Raw genomic sequence first — 18,525 nt, forward strand, 5'->3', positions numbered from 1 at the left:
TTGTTTTTTTTTTTTTTTTTTTTTTTTTTTTTTTTTTTTTTTTTTTTTTTTTTTTTTTTTTTTGTAGCCATCACCATAGCAGAATAACACAGTGCTCTCGGGCCGCATAGTGGGGTGAAACTCACTGACTTAATGATTTTTTAAGCTACTTCTGACTGTCCATCAGATCTTACATTTTATCTCTAATACAGGGGTTGCCCTTGATGGACAATTTAATGAGTAACCTGCGGACAATTATGAGATATTTAACACCATCACAAAGTAGTGTACATTAGCTAATGTCATGCTACTTTCTCTCCTGTCCCCGTTCTCATTGTATATACCGTGATTTCAACAGTACATTCTTTGTGAAGGGCAACTTCATATCATGTTTGCACAGCACTAATCGTGATTAGAATTTGACCCTGATTTTGCTTATCAAACTAACTATAATCCAACTGGCTCACAGAAGCCACTTGTTTTGAGGAGGTCCTGTTGGCTCTAACTTTTTGAGAAGAAAGCCTCCTCCCTCTCCCCTCTATTTCCACCGTTGAAGCAACTAAGAATACTAACGCTTCAGGAGGCCCCTCCTTAACAAAAATAGGTATACCATAGACTTGCAGATATTTGGAATAGTACTATTTAGCTTGTACATAAGAGCACAGCTAAGAATTTGTAAAGGTACCAGCTGGGGAAGAATTGGAGAGCATGTTAGGAGATCCGCGTAAAAAATGATGTGAAGAAACAAAACAGAGTATCTAGGAGATGCACACATTTAGTTCGTGTTGACATATGGAAGTGATTGAAACCTCTATTTAAACCTTATGCTCAACCATGTATGTATCATGAGTTTTAAAGTTAGAAGTGTTAGTGATGTGCTGACAGGGAGTCCCTGCACAATTATTGAAAAAGTCTTTGGATTTCACTCTTGAGAAGCTTTTTTTTTTAAAGACAGGAGAACAGGCAATTTCAAGGAAGCATATTTTAATGTGCCAGGACCATAGTGTGACACCTTTCCTAAAAGATGTGTAGATTGAAGAAAGCATCTGCAGAAAGCAGATGCAGAAAAATTGAGTTGAAAGTAGATTTTTAAAGATTTGATCTAGATGAAGAGCTAGATTTATTTCTAATAGCTTTTACTGCTGAATTTTGAGGAATTTTGTCTTAAATTCATGAAAACTCTTCCAGGACATGATTTTGGGATCTTTCTTTTAATTATTAAAGCTTTTGAACTTTCTTTGGCCTTAAAAGATACTCAAGCCTGATTTTGTAATGAGGTTGAAACTTTTCTTTGTTTTAGGTGTTGTGCTTAAAATTGCAACGTAACTTTGGCAAAGATTTTTCTTTTACGCGTATTCTTTGCCTTTGTCTATGTAACATTTGTGTGATTTAAGTAGGAAAGAAGTGACAGCCTGAAAAGAATTTGCTGACAATGATTACCATACACTTTGGGCTTCTGGCTTCTGTAAAACTCACTCATTTTAATGCTTTTCTTATAGATAAGTCTGCCATTTAGTACAGCATTTGGTGCTGATACAGAGGGTTCCCAGTGGATTGTGGGTTACCTTTTAGAAAAAGTGATCAGTAACCTGGCAGTGTGGAGTTCAGAGCAGGACCTTGCAAATGATACTGTACAACTGCTAGTAACATTAGTGGAAAGGAGAGAGCGGTAAGTTGCTATACCTCTGGAAGTCAAAAAATTTCTTTTGCTTCCTTTAAAGTTTTTTGGCCAAAGTAATCCAGATATAGGGCACTTCATATTTACGTTTCTGTAAGTCAGATTACTTTAGTAACATACTATAACTGAGAAAAAAACCCAACAAAGTTGTCTAACAAAGTGAGGAGTGAGACCTATATTTGACAAAACATCACCTAATTTTTGTTATTGTTTAGACGTGTACTCTCCTTACTTTACCTTTGTGCCTCACTCTTAAAGTGAGGGGGGAAAAAAACCCTCTCCAGGTCTCCCCTCTTATTGCAGGGATTTTTGTGTTATTAATTTTTGTTGATTAAGAGTTCAGATATTGGCTAAACCAGTATAAAATGTGGGTTTTAAAGATATAATTTTTTTTTTAATCCAGGATTTTGTGGATTTAGACAAATTACAGAAAGTTTTCTTTGGTATTGCATACTGTGAAGCAGGAAATTATTGAATGTTTTAATTCTGACATGAAATCCTACATTCACAGTCTGATAAAAGACTGTTCTGAAGCTTGAGGATTTTTCTTTTAAAAAAAATTAAAACCCCACAGGAGCCAGTTTTGGAATAAACTGCTTATATTATCATGACATAATGAGACTAAGCTTTTAATCCATGCAATATGTCCATTAACTCTGTGTGTATGTGCATAAAACTAAAGCACTTCCCTGCTTTTCTCTCATATGAATGGATATATTTTCAGAGTATATGCTTTAGAAATCTTAGACCTCAGGCATTAGGAAGATGAAAATCAGAAGGCAATTTAGCCTTAGAATAAAGGAATTTTTTTCAAAAATCTTAACAAACTTCTGACAACCGCTAGCAGCCTGATGTGCTTTGTTAATACAATTTTGTGAAGTCCTTATTTAAACTGTTTTTCCCTCTTTTAGGGCAAACTTAGTTATTCAGTGTGAAAACTGGTGGAATTTAGCTAAGCAGTTTGCAAGGCGAAGCCCTCCTCTTCACTATTTGTCCAGTTCTGTGCAGAGAACGCTAATGAAAGCTTTAGTTTTAGGAGGTTTTGCTCACATGGATACAGAAACAAAGCAACAATACTGGACAGAGGTAAGCTGTTCTGGTGTTTTTATTACCTCCACTTTAGCAAGCAGTACAAACAAGTTAATTTAGGGAATTCTATGGTGGCACAAAGTAAACTCATATAGCGTATTTTTGGTTTTAATATCTAATTAATTTTAAAATTTATTTTCTCTTTGAAGGCAAACAGTTGTATGGCTTGTATCTAAATTGTATCTAAAACATCTCAACCTAAACAGAAATCTCTAATAATTAACTTCAAGCTTTGTGAAGCAAACAGGACAACAATATGCTTAAAAGAGATTATTATAAAAGATACAGTAATTTTCCTTGATCTGTGCTATTTCTTCTTTTATTTTAATTTGGTGATGTTATGAATTATTTAGTTATTCACTTAATGATAACAACCGTAAGTAAAAAGGAAATGTGGAACATAACAAAGAGCCGCCTTGACCAGTTCTTTGTGCCCTGGCTTTAGTGGACATTAAAACTCAGACATTTAATACCAGAAAGGTACCATTTCAGCAAGAAAGTAGCTGAAATGTGATCAGGAAGCACCACAGGAGTTTTTAAAGCATTGACCTTCTGAGAAAACCTTGCTTTTATTAGCAGAGCTATAAAATTAGCGATTTAAAGTACAACTATAACGCACTGGAAGAAATTGGAAAAAACAATTATTTTTATGGAAGTTTCTAAATTGTTTCTAAACACAGCTGATGACAAAAGTGATTGCGCTATTTAGAATCATAGTGTGGCAATGATAACTGTGAACGTTAATCCTAATGCTTTCATTGTTAACAGTTTTCCCCCTAATACTGCATTTGGAAGAGAACCAAATTGTGCAAGCCAGAGGTCATTGTCATTCTTTCCAACACTACAAAATAACCTAAAATACATATGGAGGTGCCATTTTGAAACCTGTGGGCAAGTAATGATGGGTAATGAGAAGTACTAATCACTACCATTTCAGCTTATGTTAATGTGGCAGACAATAACCTAACTGAGCCATTGGAAACTGGAAGTGGTTGATTCTTGAACTGCCATGCCAAAAGCAACCCACGAGCTTGCCAAATTACTTGAACCTTACATCTCATATAGTAATATGCCTATCTTAATGTTCCTTTTCTAAAAAATTTCAAGGTTCTTCAGCCACTTCAGCAGCGATTCTTGAATGTGATAAACCAAGAAAACTTTCAGCAGATCTGTCAAGAGGAAGAAGTGAAACAGGAAATCACTGCTACATTAGAAGCACTCTGTGGCATTGCTGAGGCTACCCAGATTGATAACGTAGCAATTCTCTTCAATTTCCTAATGGACTTCCTTAATAATTGCATTGGATTAATGGAAGTATACAAAAACACACCAGAGACTGTTAATCTCATAATAGAAGTCTTTGTTGAAGTTGCACATAAACAAATTTGCTATCTTGGAGAGGTAAATACAACCACAAGGGGAAGGAGGGAGAAGAGTGTGTGTGTGCATGTGCATTCAGTGCTATTCCTTAAACAAAATATAGTGTAGTGATTCTTACATAAAGAAAGAAAGACTTTGTGTTCACATCTGTTAAGGAATTCCTTTGTTTTAAAACATACGCTTGCAAAGATTAAAAGGATATTTAAACTGTTCGTATACCATTAAATTTAAGCACAATTTATCACTAGTCTAACTCTATGCATGGGTGGCAGAAGAGGACAGACCATGTTGAGTACTTTCTTTTTTTAACTGTATCAAACTTTTGCAAAGTCTCATCTAGGAGAATTGCAGCACTGTTTTATGTGACAAATGTATACCAAAGAGACAGTGGTCCTAGGCAAGGCATTAATAGATACCAAGAAGTTAACAGTTAAAATAAATTTTGAGTCCGTGCAGTGTGCTTGCATCTTTGCACCACTGGCTAATTTTGCTATTGCATCTAGAAGAGTTCCAGCCTATTCCAAACTGGATATGCACAGCGTAGTGTGGCTCGAAACTTTTATAGCTGAAGTGTGTCCCTGAGGGATTTTGTTGGTAATCTAGTTAGTGAGAGTGGTGAGACGTGTCCTCCTGTCCCAAGCCACTCATCTGGGTTTTTTTGTTAAGATTAAGAAATCGATAAAAGTAATGGTCTGCTGTTTTAATCAACAGCACATTAATATATGGCTGTAAGTGTTCTGACTGTTTAAGGTGGCTGCTTCCTTGATGATTTTTGTGCAGTTTTTACAAAACGTAGTCATATACTGAAATTAAAATCTTGAAGTATTGTCTACCAAGTAATGCCATCTTAAAACAAAATAGTCATCTATAAAGTTTTCTTACTATGTAACATTGTTTTATAGGCCAAAGCCATGAACTTGTACGAGGCCTGCCTAACTCTGCTCCAGGTATATTCTAAGAATAATTTAGGTCGACAACGGATAGATGTTACAGCAGAAGAAGACCAGTACCAGGATCTCCTTCTTATTATGGAACTTCTCACTAATCTCCTATCCAAAGAATTCATAGATTTCAGTGATACAGGTATTAAGGAACTGGTAATTGCTAAACCACAACTTGTGTTCTAAACTATAAGAACCGTTGTGGGGAATGTGCTCAATCCATGTAAAGTGAAAACTGAAGTTTAGGCTTGACTAGATCCGAATATGGAAATTACTATTTAATGTGCCAGTAGCAAAGGAAGGACTTTTCCTAGTATTCTGGCATCTGAAAATATTTTTGCTCTCATAAAATAAAAAGGGCATATATGAAACAGCTTGAAATCTGAATGTTGCAAGTCTGAACATGTAGTAGCAGCAGTTTCATAACAAAAAGCCCATAGAGAAGTTGGAGTAATAAATTAGTGCAAGAGGGCAGGTGGATTGTCTTCTTAGTATAGGATTCAACTTTTGTGAAATGTTGAGCTCGTTAAAATTCCATCATGTTTGAGCATCTTTTGTTTTCCTCTTTCACAGAAGATGTTTTATGGTTTGTGGCTGTAATTAAGGGTGCCTTTTTGTATCCCAGCCTGTTACTTTTTTACGTGTATTTGCCACTTAAAATTGCAGTTCTCCTGAATATGATCTGCCAGTTCTAGCTTATCTGTTGTGCGTTGCTTTTGAATAAGCAAAACCACATTTGCATGGTTCAGATCTCACCATGCATTTCAGCTTGCACAGAAAAGAACCAAGGCAGATTTAGTTTGATACCAGGCATGTTTTGATGTTGTTCATTGCTTTGCTGAGGTATGTCTTAAAAGAGAGAACCTTGTACTCCAAAGTTCAGTGCTATTTCGTTCCATTTTTTTACCCTGCATGCACACAAATACAGAACCAGATATAGACTTAGTCCATTGAATGGACAACCAAGTGCTATATAACGTATTCTCTTTGAGATCTGGATGTTAGTTGTGTGGAAAACACTGTAAAATACTTACCATGACACTAAATAATGTGAATAAAACCTGAATGTAATGCCCAAAGATCAAAAGTATTGCAAGTTGACTGCATACTGCTGCTGACTCAATGCAGGAGGGTCACTGCAAGCTGATGGGAAATGTAGGTCTTGCCTGTAACTGGAGAAAACTTGGCAACATCCAAATGACAGAATTTTCTATATTAGCTTACCCATTCTTTTTCTCCTTCTTTTTATAGAAGATATTAAAACACACGTAAATATAAGATATATATACACACACACATATATAGTACAAAAATGCAGTAATGTTTGTATTAATGATCTGTGTGAAGGCACGAAGCAACTATTACTAGAGACAAATGCAATGTTCTGTAATGGAAGGGAGCCCTCAGAGTATCTGAAGCGTTCTGGTTTAGGATGCCATCTGGTACAAGTGATTATGAAATGCTTAGTCCTAGTGAATAAATATAGTTATGTGACAGCCTCCACTCACTAAGTTTCTATTTTAATACAGTGCCTCATGTTTTTGTTCGGAGAGAGGGGAATAGTCCTATTTTTAAAAATGTCTTTACTATAAAGAAACAGGACTCTTCCTTCAATATGTTTAATCCTCCTTTTATACAAAATAGTTTTTGTCTTTTCTGTAGATGAAGTATTTAGAGGACATGAGCCTGGGCAAGCTACAAATAGATCAGTATCAGCAGCAGATGTTGTCTTATATGGGGTTAATCTAGTTCTGCCTCTAATGTCCCAAGATCTGCTGAAGGTAAGTGTGTTTTTACACAGAGCTGCTAAAATATGAAAGCTTTGGAGTATTAAGTTCCCAGAATTCATTCCTATATGCATTCCACCTCCATAAGTTGAGTTTTCTAGGCTTTATAAATGTGAATAACTGTTTCATAGTTCTAGATATTGTTTGGAAAGAATGTTGTAAGTTGAGAAGATGTATATTTGAAGGTCCTAAACACAACTTTTTTCTTCTAAAAGTGAATGAGCAGATCCACAGCCAAACCTGAGATGTGGTTCATGGAATCCTTTTTCAGATAGTGTCAGAAATGCGATAGGAAGCATAAACAGTGATATTAGTTAAAAGTAGCTCTTTATTTTTACAATACAGATGGCTTTCATATTGTCAACATCATCAGCTTCTCAGTAGAACAGTAAACAATGGGACAACAGCATTTCATTGGGTTGCACTGTGTTAATGTTTTACTTTAAATCAGAGGAACGCTTCTGTGCATCTCAGTTGTCCCCTTTTTACATGCCTTCTCATCCGTACACTCACTGAGCGAGAGGGCTGTGTCCATTTTAGATGAAACCAAGTCAAAGGATGTACCCTGGAAGCCCTTCTGTTGTGCTCCAAATGCTCACGAGAACCCCACAGAACTACATTTGTTCACGTCCGAAGTAAAATTTAGAATTTGTGTAGAGCAGATACCAGACTCCCACCATCAACTGTTTAGCTTTAACAATCTTTTTTTATTTTACCGCAGCATTTGCTAATAAAGTTGTAGCCATTCTGACTGAAGTTGCTTACTAAAATTGTCTTTTCTTCTTCTCTTTATACAGTTGAACATGATGCCAGAATAGTTATGTGATTAAATCTAAAAATACCATGTCTTTCTTTTGACAGTTTCCATCCCTGTGTAATCAATATTACAAATTAATCACTTTCATCTGTGAAATATTCCCTGAGAAAATTCCACAACTTCCGGAAGACCTCTTTAAGAGCCTAATGTACTCACTGGAGTTAGGGATGTCATCGTATCCTTTATAGAATTTGGGAGTGTTTTAAAAAATCAGAGTTGCTATAAGCAACTATAAGGACATGTTAAAAAGTCTCGTTTTTTATCTTTTTATTTTTTCCTTTTCTATCAGTATCTGTATCTATAATTGTATATTGATAACTGTCTGGAGATTGACAGTTTCACTTTAGTGTCTATCAGAGATTCTAGTAATAGCTGAATTGCCTCTGACTTGTGCTTGGGGGCAGCCTTTAAGTAGTTTAGCATGTAAGTTTTTTCTGGCAGCCATTCCTGCCTCCTCCATTACTTCATTTCATAGTGTGTAACTTCATAAGCCTTCAGCTGGTATCCCAAAGCCATTCCTGAATTAGTTTCTCAGCTGGTAATATAAAACATTGCTGCTGTTCTACTGGGCTGGCTCCAGAGCATTTCCTGTCAGGGTGCCAATGGGCTCTCCCTCTCATAATGGGAGTACCATTTTCTCTAATCTGTGGCACGTGTCAGAAACAGATGAGCTTGACCATAAGGGACTCTTTCTGCAAATGTTATGTCAGAGAGGGTTATGTTACCTTCGGGCCTGTAGCTAATAAAAGGAGGCAATGAAGTTGAATTCTTTCTCCCCTCCTTTTTCTATTTGTTTGTTGTTTGTTTGTTTTGGGTTTTTTATTTAACTTTTTTTTGTTAACAGCTTTACGGTGAAAAGAAACCTTGGAACATACAAGCATTTCAAGTATTTTCTATTTCTGTAATACCTGTGTAATTTTTTCACAATATAATTGAAATCTGACTTTGATTCTTTAATGCCCATTATCAGAATGAGCTCAGAGGTTTGCCAGCTCTGTCTGGAGGCTGTAACACCATTAGCAGAACAGTGTGCAAAAGCACAAGAAACAGATTCAACTCTTTTTCTAGCAACAAGGCACTTTCTTAAGGTAAGGCATCTGTGTTTCCTGGTAATTGTTTTTTTGCATCCAGAGGGCAAACAATGATCAAATCCAGATTAATGAGGATCACACATATAGTAAGAAACAGCCTATTACCTAATTTAAAAAAAAAAAGAAAAAAAATTTGGACTAGAGTACAAAGGAGGATGGAGGCGTAAAGGGAAGCAATCCTTTAATACCAATAAACAAAAGACTTGAGCCTCTCAGAATGGGATTTATATTTACTAATGCTCCACACGTGAGCTCTAAAACTGATTGACAGTGTTAGCAGTTATGTCTACTGTGAAAAGAAAGCTTCCACAATTGTGTGAACTGGAGGCTGAGTAGAGCACTAAAACAAAAGACATGAAAAAGATCATAGTTGAGAACTAGAAATAAAATGCTGTCATTTATTCAATGTATCTAATGAATTAGGTGTTTTCTTAATTCAGTAGCACACTTAGTACTTTCCTTTTAGGACCATCCAGTCTGACCGAATTTTGGAGTGACTTGGTAGCAACCAGGTTCCTACTTATTAGGAACAAAGTAATTGTGGAATTTGTGTGCTTGTCTTCTGATTTTATGTAGACTTCAGTTAAGACACAAATTGTTCTTTGCTTAAGGCATCTTTTCTTATGAAACTGATATTGGAACTTCTGGGGATTGCTTATTAAAAGCATGCATCAGCCAAGCTGAGAGAATGGGAAACTCTTGAATAATTTTTTTCTTTATATATCTTCTAAGTTAACATAGCTTTGTGCCTTATTTCTAAATTTCCACTCAAAATTATAATACTGCTCTTATTAATCTGTCCCCTCTTTGACTTTTTGTGAGCTCTAGGAGTCTCCAAAACTTGAGGAAAAAGTTCCATGTTTTATTCTGGAAGAACAAAGGCTTTTTTCATTAGTTCTCTGGCATATCTGCAGCTTTTGAGGAAAAATACAAGAGGTGCCATTTCTCTCTGAAGAACAGTTGATATAAATCAACAACAGGTTTCAGTGCTTTGAGATGTGGATTTATGCTGTTAAGCCAAGAAAACTTCTAAAAGAACTTGGCTTCCAAATTACTGATACCTCAGTTTAAAAAAAAAGGGGGGTGGCAACAAAGCAAACAGCAACCTTGGATGCTTGCAAATACATGTTCATTATTATTACCAGAAGTGAAGATGACGTTCAGCAGCGTATGTTGACAAAGTAGAAAGTTAAGTTGACACTTCTGTAACTATTTCTGTTTTGCCATTTCAGATGGTTTTTGATATGCTGGTACTTCAGAAGCACAATACAGAAATGACAACTGCAGCAGGTGAAGCATTCTACACATTAGTGTGTTTGCATCAGGTATGGCACTTACACCCTGAAAAGAAGTAATTTGTTAAAGGAGAGTAGTTAGTTACTTGTGTGCCTGGTAAATCATAGAATCAGTTGGGTTGGAAGGTCTGTAGTCCTCAGGAGGTCTGTAGTCCAGCTTCTTTCTCAAAGTAGAGTCAGTGTTGAAATCAGATCAAGTTGCTCAGGACTTTCTCCAGCTGTGTTTTGAAAACCTCCAAGATGGATATTCCAAAGCCTTTTTAACTGGCCTGTTGAATGCTTGATTATCCATATAATTCATATGCTTTCAGCACCTGCCAGACAGACTCGTTGACCCACCATTGGATTCATTCAAGTTCATCCTGTCCTTTCACAGAAGTGGCAGTCTTCTGTCTTCTTCTGTAAAGAGCCTCCATCTGTCCCTTGGAACGCTCCAATCATGCCACCAGTCCCACCACATCTCAGTGCCTGCAGTGATGTTGCAGCTCTGCACCTGCACGTGGAGCTCTAGCTCCGTCTGTTTCCAAAGCTGAATGCATTTGCTACACAGACATTTGAGACTGGCCTCCTTTCAACCTGTTTAATACTTCCCAATGAGCACGATTAAACCCATCACACTTCTTTGTGTTCTTAATACTGTTGGTCTCTGTCTCCTCACTTACCTACAAGCTGTTACCACCATCCCCCAACATACCCTGCCAGGCTGGCAAGCCTTTGGCAAAGGTGTTCCTAAGCCACTTTGTCCTAGAGATCCTCTCTCTTGCTAGCAGCCTTATCCCTCAAAGAGGGACTCATAATCATGTAAGACAAAAAGATCCTGTGATACCACCCACAGGTGGCAAATCCATGTTGTGTCTACCTCCACCCAACCCCTCACTGACAGAGTTGAAAGGAAGGCCATTCTGGCTCCTGTGTCCTTCACGCATGCTCCCAGAGCTCAGTCACTGTGGACTTGCTCCAGTTTTGTGTGCCCCTTGCAGTGTCCTTCTAGTCGTGTTTAAAACGTTTCTTTGTCTTCCATTTCTATCTGATTAAGCATGAGAGTAAGTAGGAAGCTCTTAGAAGGGAATCTAAGCTCTCTATCCCAGAGGGGGGACCCTAGAAAACAGAGAACCTGTGGGGAGGAGGTGATTGGCATGGCACACCAAACACAAGGCAGGCATGAAAAAAGAGCAGTCCAGTTTGCAGGAATAAGCCTATGCTAAGAAAGAGGCAGAAGGCCCTTTGAAGTGTGTCCCTGAAACTGTCATCTTACGCTGCGCTGCAAAGCACTGTACCTAGCTTTGAAGGCTTCTTTAGCCTTACTAAAAGACCCAGCCTTGATGAAGGACTTTGTCTGGCTTAGAGGTAGGTGAAAGGCTGTGGAGTCCATAGTTGCTGCTGGTACAGTGGTCAGTGAAACTGGCTAGCAGGTGGAGAAGTACTGAATAATTTTCTGTCACAGCTTTTATTCTGGATCTTGTCCTGATGAGAGAAGTTGTATATACTGTATCTTTTTTTTTAATTATTATTTTATGTTTATTTAACAGGCTGAATATTCAGAGCTAGTTGAAACACTGCTATCAACTCAGCAAGATCCAATAATTTACCAGCGGTTAGCAGATGCCTTCAACAAACTTACTGCAAGCAGCACTCCCCCTACACTGGACCGTAAGCAGAAGATGGCCTTCTTAAAGAGTTTAGAAGAATTTATGGCAAATGTTGGTGGACTTCTCTGTGTAAAATAAACAACAGAACTCTATGCCTAATGTAGACCCTTTCTGCGAAATGCACTGAGAAATGCTGAATGCTGACTAAATCTTGTACCTGTCTCTGGGTTCTTTGCAGCCATCTCAGATTCTAGAGAGCCTGGAAGTTTGAGCATAAAACAATGGAATAGGAGAGGTCAACTTTGAATCAGCTTCTGCTATTATGTGTTAGCTGCAATCTGTCATACTTGTGTGTGGGAGAAAATGAACAGAAAATCTGAATTTAATTTTTTTCCATATATGTGCAAACACATATGGGCACAATGAAAAATAAATGCAGTGCCTTTCCCCCTGCACTGGTTTAAAGTATGAGTAGTCATATAAACATACAGATTTTTTTTCTACCCAAAATCATGTTAGAGTGTGATGCAGATACATGTAAAGTTCTAAACAGTTTAGATACATATAAAGCTCTAAACAGTTTAGCTGATTTTAAGCTTTATTTTTCCTCCCTTTGAGTGTTCCAATGGGGAAGAAAAACCAAATGGCATTTTAACTTGTGTTCAGTTCTGTTTTTCTACATCAACCCAACATTGCATGTTTAATGCAATGCATGTTTTTACATTACGTTCTGCTGCCTAAAGTTCAAAGAAAAAAGGTGTATATTTTTATTCCCCTAAAATGAACTTTAGGAACTGTAGCCATTTCATTGCCTTAATTTAAAGTAAAAAAAAAAAAAGCTCATATACTTTAGATAAGAAATATAAGGCAAGATTTAAGGCAAGATTTGACTCTTAAGAGTTGGTTTAGGATGTTGGCACTGAGCTGCTGTCTACATGTTGCAGCCTTTCATGATGATGTGTCATTTTGGAATGAGTGTCTAATGCAAGGTTCATGTGTAATTTTACTTTGAGTGTCTGTTTTTATTCCTAAGGGGTCGCACGAAACTGCAATGTATTTCTACACTGAACAGTTAGCTTAAGCAATAACAACCCAAAAGGTGTGAATTACTGGCAAACTTTGTAAAGTTGGGGCATTAGCTAAAACAACTATGCTAGCACAGTGGCATCAGACCCTTTTATTCAAGGTTTGTGTTTGTTTGACTCCAGCAGGGAAAGGTAATTGGGGATGTCAAGTGCTGTGGGAGATTTTTTAGTTTTGCTGAATCTAGCTCCCCTTCTGCAGAGCCCTCCCAGCTGCTCTGCTCTTGCTTGGTTTTTTGTATCAGCACTTTAGCTATTACAATAGCAGAATATAGTGCCCTGAGTGTAGGGAACCACCAAGGCAGAGCTGCACACGAGTATGAAGGCAAGGCCTGCTTTTCTCCTGTCATGAGCCAGAGAAAACTGAAGCAAACACAAATGCTGCACGTCTAGTAAAATTATTTTTGTGGAAATACATGGAGGAAGAATTGGGCCCTTCTGTTTAAGATCTCTGCTAGATTATGCTGTTGAATATTTCCCACGTGTTTTTTAAATTTATATAAAATGTACGGTATACACCTTTATGTGGCTGTGTATAACTTCATGTTTGCAATTCTGTGCCATTCTTCAGCTGTTCATCTCAAAATTAGTCACAATAGCCAGAATTTTTAAAAGACACAAATCTCTAATACTGTGCTATAAGTGATCTAAGGCTCTAAGGCTTTTTGTTTTCCCTTAAGTTAAATTCATATGTGTCTCAACCATGGATCCACAAGGCCAAAAATGCCATCTCTTTATTATACTTTTCTCTTTTAATTGATGTCAAAACTAGGCGAGGGCAGATTTACACATTACAAAGTGACCATAAAACTTACTAGATAATAATGTACCTTCGCAGCTATTTTATTTCTAAGATATTTGCATAGTATTTTAGAACAAGAGTATTGCTCGCAATTTTTTCTTGAAACTCTAATGCATTTCTTAAAAGGATTTCTCAACTGTGCACTTGCACAAAAGATAATGATCCTGGCAGATCCTCCTGTTTCAAACTGTTGTGCTGGCTGACTTTTTCTTTTTTTTTTTTTTTTAAATTATCTGGGGTTTGCTATGTTTTTGAAACTGCTTCTGGAGTTTTTTGAGTTTGTACATTGGATGGGGCAGTGGTTCCAGAACCTCATTTTTTTCAGATGAAGGGCATTTAAGCCTGGGAACATAAGCAGTAGTAGGAGCTGTTACTTTGTTATGATGTGCTTGATGTCAAATATCTTGACCAAAGTCTTCAAAGGCATCATAGCAAATACTTTCAATTTGTTTGGATCTGACTGAATAACTGATTTCATTGATTTCTTTTATAACTAACTCTGTCACTACTGTTTTATTAATCTTAAAATTGGCTCACTATTTAAAAGTATTTATTAACTTTAAAATTTTGAAATCCTCTTGCATATTTTAATTGAAGAATTGGAGCACAAATTGAGTTTATATTCAGGACAAAGTAATGTGCATACCCAATATTTTTCTTATCAGGCCCATTGTGTTGTAACCATCAGAAACACATAGCATCTTCTGAGTATCAAGTCTTGCTTAAGTATGAATACCTGCTTTCGAAGATTAGTTTTGAAGGTTATTTAAGAATTTCCTTTTTCCTTCATTTAAAAATAATATTTTACGTTAAAGAGAAACTGTCCTAGTAAGGGTTTGGGGTGTTTTTGTAATTTTCCTGCTTAATATTATATTTCCCTGTTTCTTAATTTTTCTTACATTCTCATATATTCAGCAAGGATCTTTCCATGCCATTTTATGTTTCTTTTAGAGCACATGCTAAGAAGTCTCTGCTCAGTGACATCAGTGAAATTGGGAATAAGTTTTATTCCTTCATACTCCTGCTGGCTTGGTGGCTGCTTCTACCTGAACTATTTGGCTTCTATATCCCTACCAAAAAAATAGAAAAAAAAAAAAAAAAAAGTCCTTCAGTGATCTTCTACACATCCAAATGTTATAAATCTGGATGTGAAAGCTCACTGAGGTCCACAGGAAAGACTCCTGTTCATTTTTAATGAACACTGAGAGCTGGCTCCATATAAGTGTTCTGAAAGTTTTACAGCATCACTGCATTGATTTTCCATTCACTGTGCAAAGTGAATAATGGTTCTAAAATGCACCTGTTTCTTAAAGGGAAAAAAAGGCCACTCAAACTGAATTATAAATGCTGCATGATATAAATGTAACAAATATATTTATCTGGACTTTGCTTGGTAAAACAGATTATTGATCCAGTGTTTTCATTCTGAGAGCTAAAACTCAAGTAGCTTTCCCAATTTGCTATCTCCTTCCCATTATAATAGCTCCAGTGCTGGCATAATAATTTTCTGTTGTTCAGCATAGCATTTTCGATGTTGACAAGCATGACCATCAAGTTCAGTCATAAAATTCAAGACCTTGAAAGCACAGATGCGTATGGACAGGCAGAAGTGGACTGCTACTTTCACATGAAACTTCCACTTTCACGTGCATTTATGCCTTAATTAGCTTCACTGAATCACCGCCAGAATCTGCTACTTTTTGCCCAGAGGTTTGCGTTTCACTGTTTAGTGGTAAAGGGCTCACCTTTTTTCTCAGGAACAAGAAACTTGTTTTCTCAGCATGTCCAAATCCTACTAGCTGAAAGAGAGGCATGTGAACTGGAGTCATCTCTTTCATAGTGCATAGCACTCACTAAAGTCCCAGTGTTTACCTGGGCAAATCCCTTTATGTCTAAGCCATGTAGTTCTAGAAAATAAGCTTGCTCAGAGCAGTCACTTGTCCATTTAAAATATAAAATTCTTTAAAAGGGAAAGCAATTTCTAATTTGTGGTCTGTAAAACTAGTAAAAGTACGAATTGCAGCATTTCTCTTGTAAAACACTTCAAGTAATTTCAGTTTTGGTTAAGTAATTACATAAGAAGGAGTGTTTGTGTTTTGTTGGTTTGTTTTTTTTTTAATGGAAGTAGCTTGATGAATATAAGCGCAGGAGTAGGAGCCAGGCTCCTCTAATTTTCTAATAAGTTTTTCCACTGGATCCTCTGTGGCCATTGGCAAGTTGCTAGAACTGTGTTCTTGTTGAAATAGCATTAACATCTACCTACCTCACAGGGATGTTGTGAGGATTAGTTTATGCCTATAAAATGCTTTGAGGATCTGAGATGCTATGTAAATATTATATACTTTAGTTTTGTGAGGTGTAAGATTTACTGTAATGAGAACAGATTTTCATAATGATAAAGCCCAGGGGAGACAGCAGTGGTGCAGTATTCCCCAGGACTGATCTACTGCAGTACAGGAAATCTTGCTGTAAATTGTTATTTCAATTACAGCTTATTGAAATGGTGGTTCTTCTTAAATAAGGTGAGATTCCCCACCAGTGTGCCTCAGTTCTGGTCTACACAGGGAGAGGACAGTTGTTAGTTTATTCAGGCTTTGGTGCCTCTACTTGTGACAAGTGCTGCTTGTGGTAGGGTTTTTTGTTTGGTTTGGTCTTGGTTTTTTTATACTTTTCTGCAAGGAATGAACACCACTCATTTCTACCATGTCTGTTTCAGTCACTCAGTATAACCAAAGCCTAATGAACACAAAATCTAAGAAGCTATCCCTATCCCCCTCCTCCCGCCCTGTAAATTTGGATTTAATATATGTAGATTGTGCCCTTTTTACAGCAAATTATATTAATGCTTTCTAACACTGATCATGAAGCAAATCATGAAGTGTATTTTGCTCCAGGGCCTTAAGCTTTCAGCTATCTTATAAAAACACCTTTGTCAGTAGGAGATTTCTTGGGGCCCTAACAACTGAGAAGCAAGATATCCCTGGCTTTCCCTTTTCCTCAGTGGATTGAAATTGATTTTGCTTTTTCATTTCTTCCCTTTACCTATATCCTGCTTTTCCTGTCCTTGTGAGCCATTCTGAAGTGGATTTGGAAGACCATTCCAACCTCAAGAGAAAGATACTACCCATGTGATTTTCCAACCTGTTACAGCTTGATACTTGAAATTGATAAAAACCTTTCTAGTAGCATTCCCCAGCATGTTTCAGTCTCCCATTGAACCATTCTAGAGTTTATAATTATGAAAAAAAATATTATCCTCTTTTATTTGTTCCCTTTGTGCAAAATGAGGAATCTCCATGCAGTGAACATGCAGTTTTAAGGCAATAAATGCTAATTACTGCTGTTGGTCAAGTGTGTAAATATTTTGAATGTATAATTCAGTACTGTGTTCAGTTTATATATTAAAAACACAGGGATTGAAGTGCTAGTTGATTTCAAGTATTGTTTTACCTGTACAGTTGAAGATATGAAGTTGCATAGAAGTATTTCACAATTTTTATTGCAATAAGACTTGGGAAATGGCTGTGTAATCAAGCCTTATCACAACTGATTTTTCAATTTTGAAATGATCACTTTGTGTATTTTTAAGATCCATAAGCAGGAGGAGGATCAAATTGTTTTCCACTAAAGACTTTTATTATTTTGTTTTGGCCATGTGTGATTTGTGTGTATTCTTGTTTAATATTTTTCTAAAATCTCACCTGTGTTGAATCCCTGAAATAACAGTTGTTATACCTCCTTATGGTAGGAAAAAAATAGGAACATTATGAAACCTTGGACTACACATTTTGCTCTTCAACTACAGTGAACACGCAGTAATTAGGTTAAAAGTTGATGGGGTAACTTCCATCTGCATTGGCACTTAAGGCATGAGTTTGCCCATCAGCAGAAAAAATGTGTGATCAGGGGTACAACAGAAGTATCTCACGCTGGACTGCAATTATCAGAAATGGCCGTGAATAAATATATAATCAAATTAATCTTTTCCAAAAAAATTTTTAACTGTGACCTTTCAGGTCACTACTATTGGTGATTATTTGTCTACCCAGAAGGAATGTTTTCTGGGTCTTCAGTTTTGTGTGGGTATTTCATCTAAACTGTTTCTGATGATATCTGGCACGGAAATGTTCTCCTTGTAAGGGACACCAACAGTATGCTACTTCATGGATATCAGAAAAGTTCAGTTGCCGGCAGCAGTTCCTAATGTGCTATATATTACATTTGGATAAACTACAGTTATTTTCTATTGCTCCCTTCTTACTTCCATGCACTCACATCTTTAAAGAAAAAAAAAAAAAAAAAGGCAAAACTTCACAAACCCTGAAAGTAAAACTACGCAACAGCTACGGTGATGACAGCTTGCTATATATCTTGGCTATATGTAGCACTAGAATTTTACTGGTTTCAGAAGTAAAGTTACTGCAGTTATATATTTATATTGGCATAGTTTAGTTTAGTGAACATTTTGGTGAAGGATGGAAACATTTAAGGTAATTTTGAGGAAATTCCTGAAAGCAGCTGGTAAGACTAACACAGCAGCGTAACCAAGCAGCCTTTCATGTAGAAAATGGAACTATTCTGCTTTACCTTAAATACAAGGTCTGGAATAAACTTGAATGGTTTGGGTACAAAGCCTTCATTCACACTTGTCTGTCTAAGTGTACACAAAATCCATCAATTTTGCCTTTATGAAACTTAAATTTGCTTCAGTTGTGAGTAGTGGAGTTGTGGGTTTTTTTCTTCAGTGATTTGCCGTGTCTTGAAAGCAGAAAGGTAGGAAAGCTCAACCCTCCAAGTGGAATTTGTCTGGCCTGTCAACCAAGGAGGAGGTCATATATGAACTGGAAGAGGGAAGGAGGAGGAGAAGAAATTAAAAACTTTGCAACCTTATCTGGAGAAAGAAAAATAAATCAAGCTACTTTGCAAGAAGAAAAAGAAATCAATAATACAAGTGTTATCCTGTAACTTTGTAACCCATAACATCTTGATAGGGAT

At 36.8% G+C, this 18,525-nt stretch overlaps 1 protein-coding gene across 1 annotated transcript in view; it reads left to right on the forward strand.

Annotated features, from left to right (window-relative positions):
• Positions 1-12,188, forward strand: part of XPO4 (exportin 4) — a 72,912-nt gene extending 60,724 nt beyond the window's left edge. Inside the window, exons 15-23 of the mRNA XM_027884443.1 lie at positions 1,479-1,648; positions 2,569-2,743; positions 3,854-4,147; positions 5,029-5,209; positions 6,730-6,848; positions 7,716-7,846; positions 8,642-8,759; positions 9,995-10,087; positions 11,587-12,188. Coding sequence (XP_027740244.1) covers positions 1,479-1,648; positions 2,569-2,743; positions 3,854-4,147; positions 5,029-5,209; positions 6,730-6,848; positions 7,716-7,846; positions 8,642-8,759; positions 9,995-10,087; positions 11,587-11,784 — 1,479 coding nt within the window. The 3' untranslated portion in view covers positions 11,785-12,188. The remainder of the gene's footprint in view (positions 1-1,478; positions 1,649-2,568; positions 2,744-3,853; positions 4,148-5,028; positions 5,210-6,729; positions 6,849-7,715; positions 7,847-8,641; positions 8,760-9,994; positions 10,088-11,586) is intronic.
• The last annotated feature ends 6,337 nt before the right edge of the window (positions 12,189-18,525 follow it).

This window comes from Empidonax traillii, unplaced genomic scaffold, assembly GCF_003031625.1.
Source record: "Empidonax traillii isolate 1590-97213 ecotype Southwest subspecies unplaced genomic scaffold, ASM303162v1 scaffold9:size3134949, whole genome shotgun sequence".
Classification (NCBI taxonomy): Eukaryota; Metazoa; Chordata; class Aves; order Passeriformes; family Tyrannidae; genus Empidonax; species Empidonax traillii.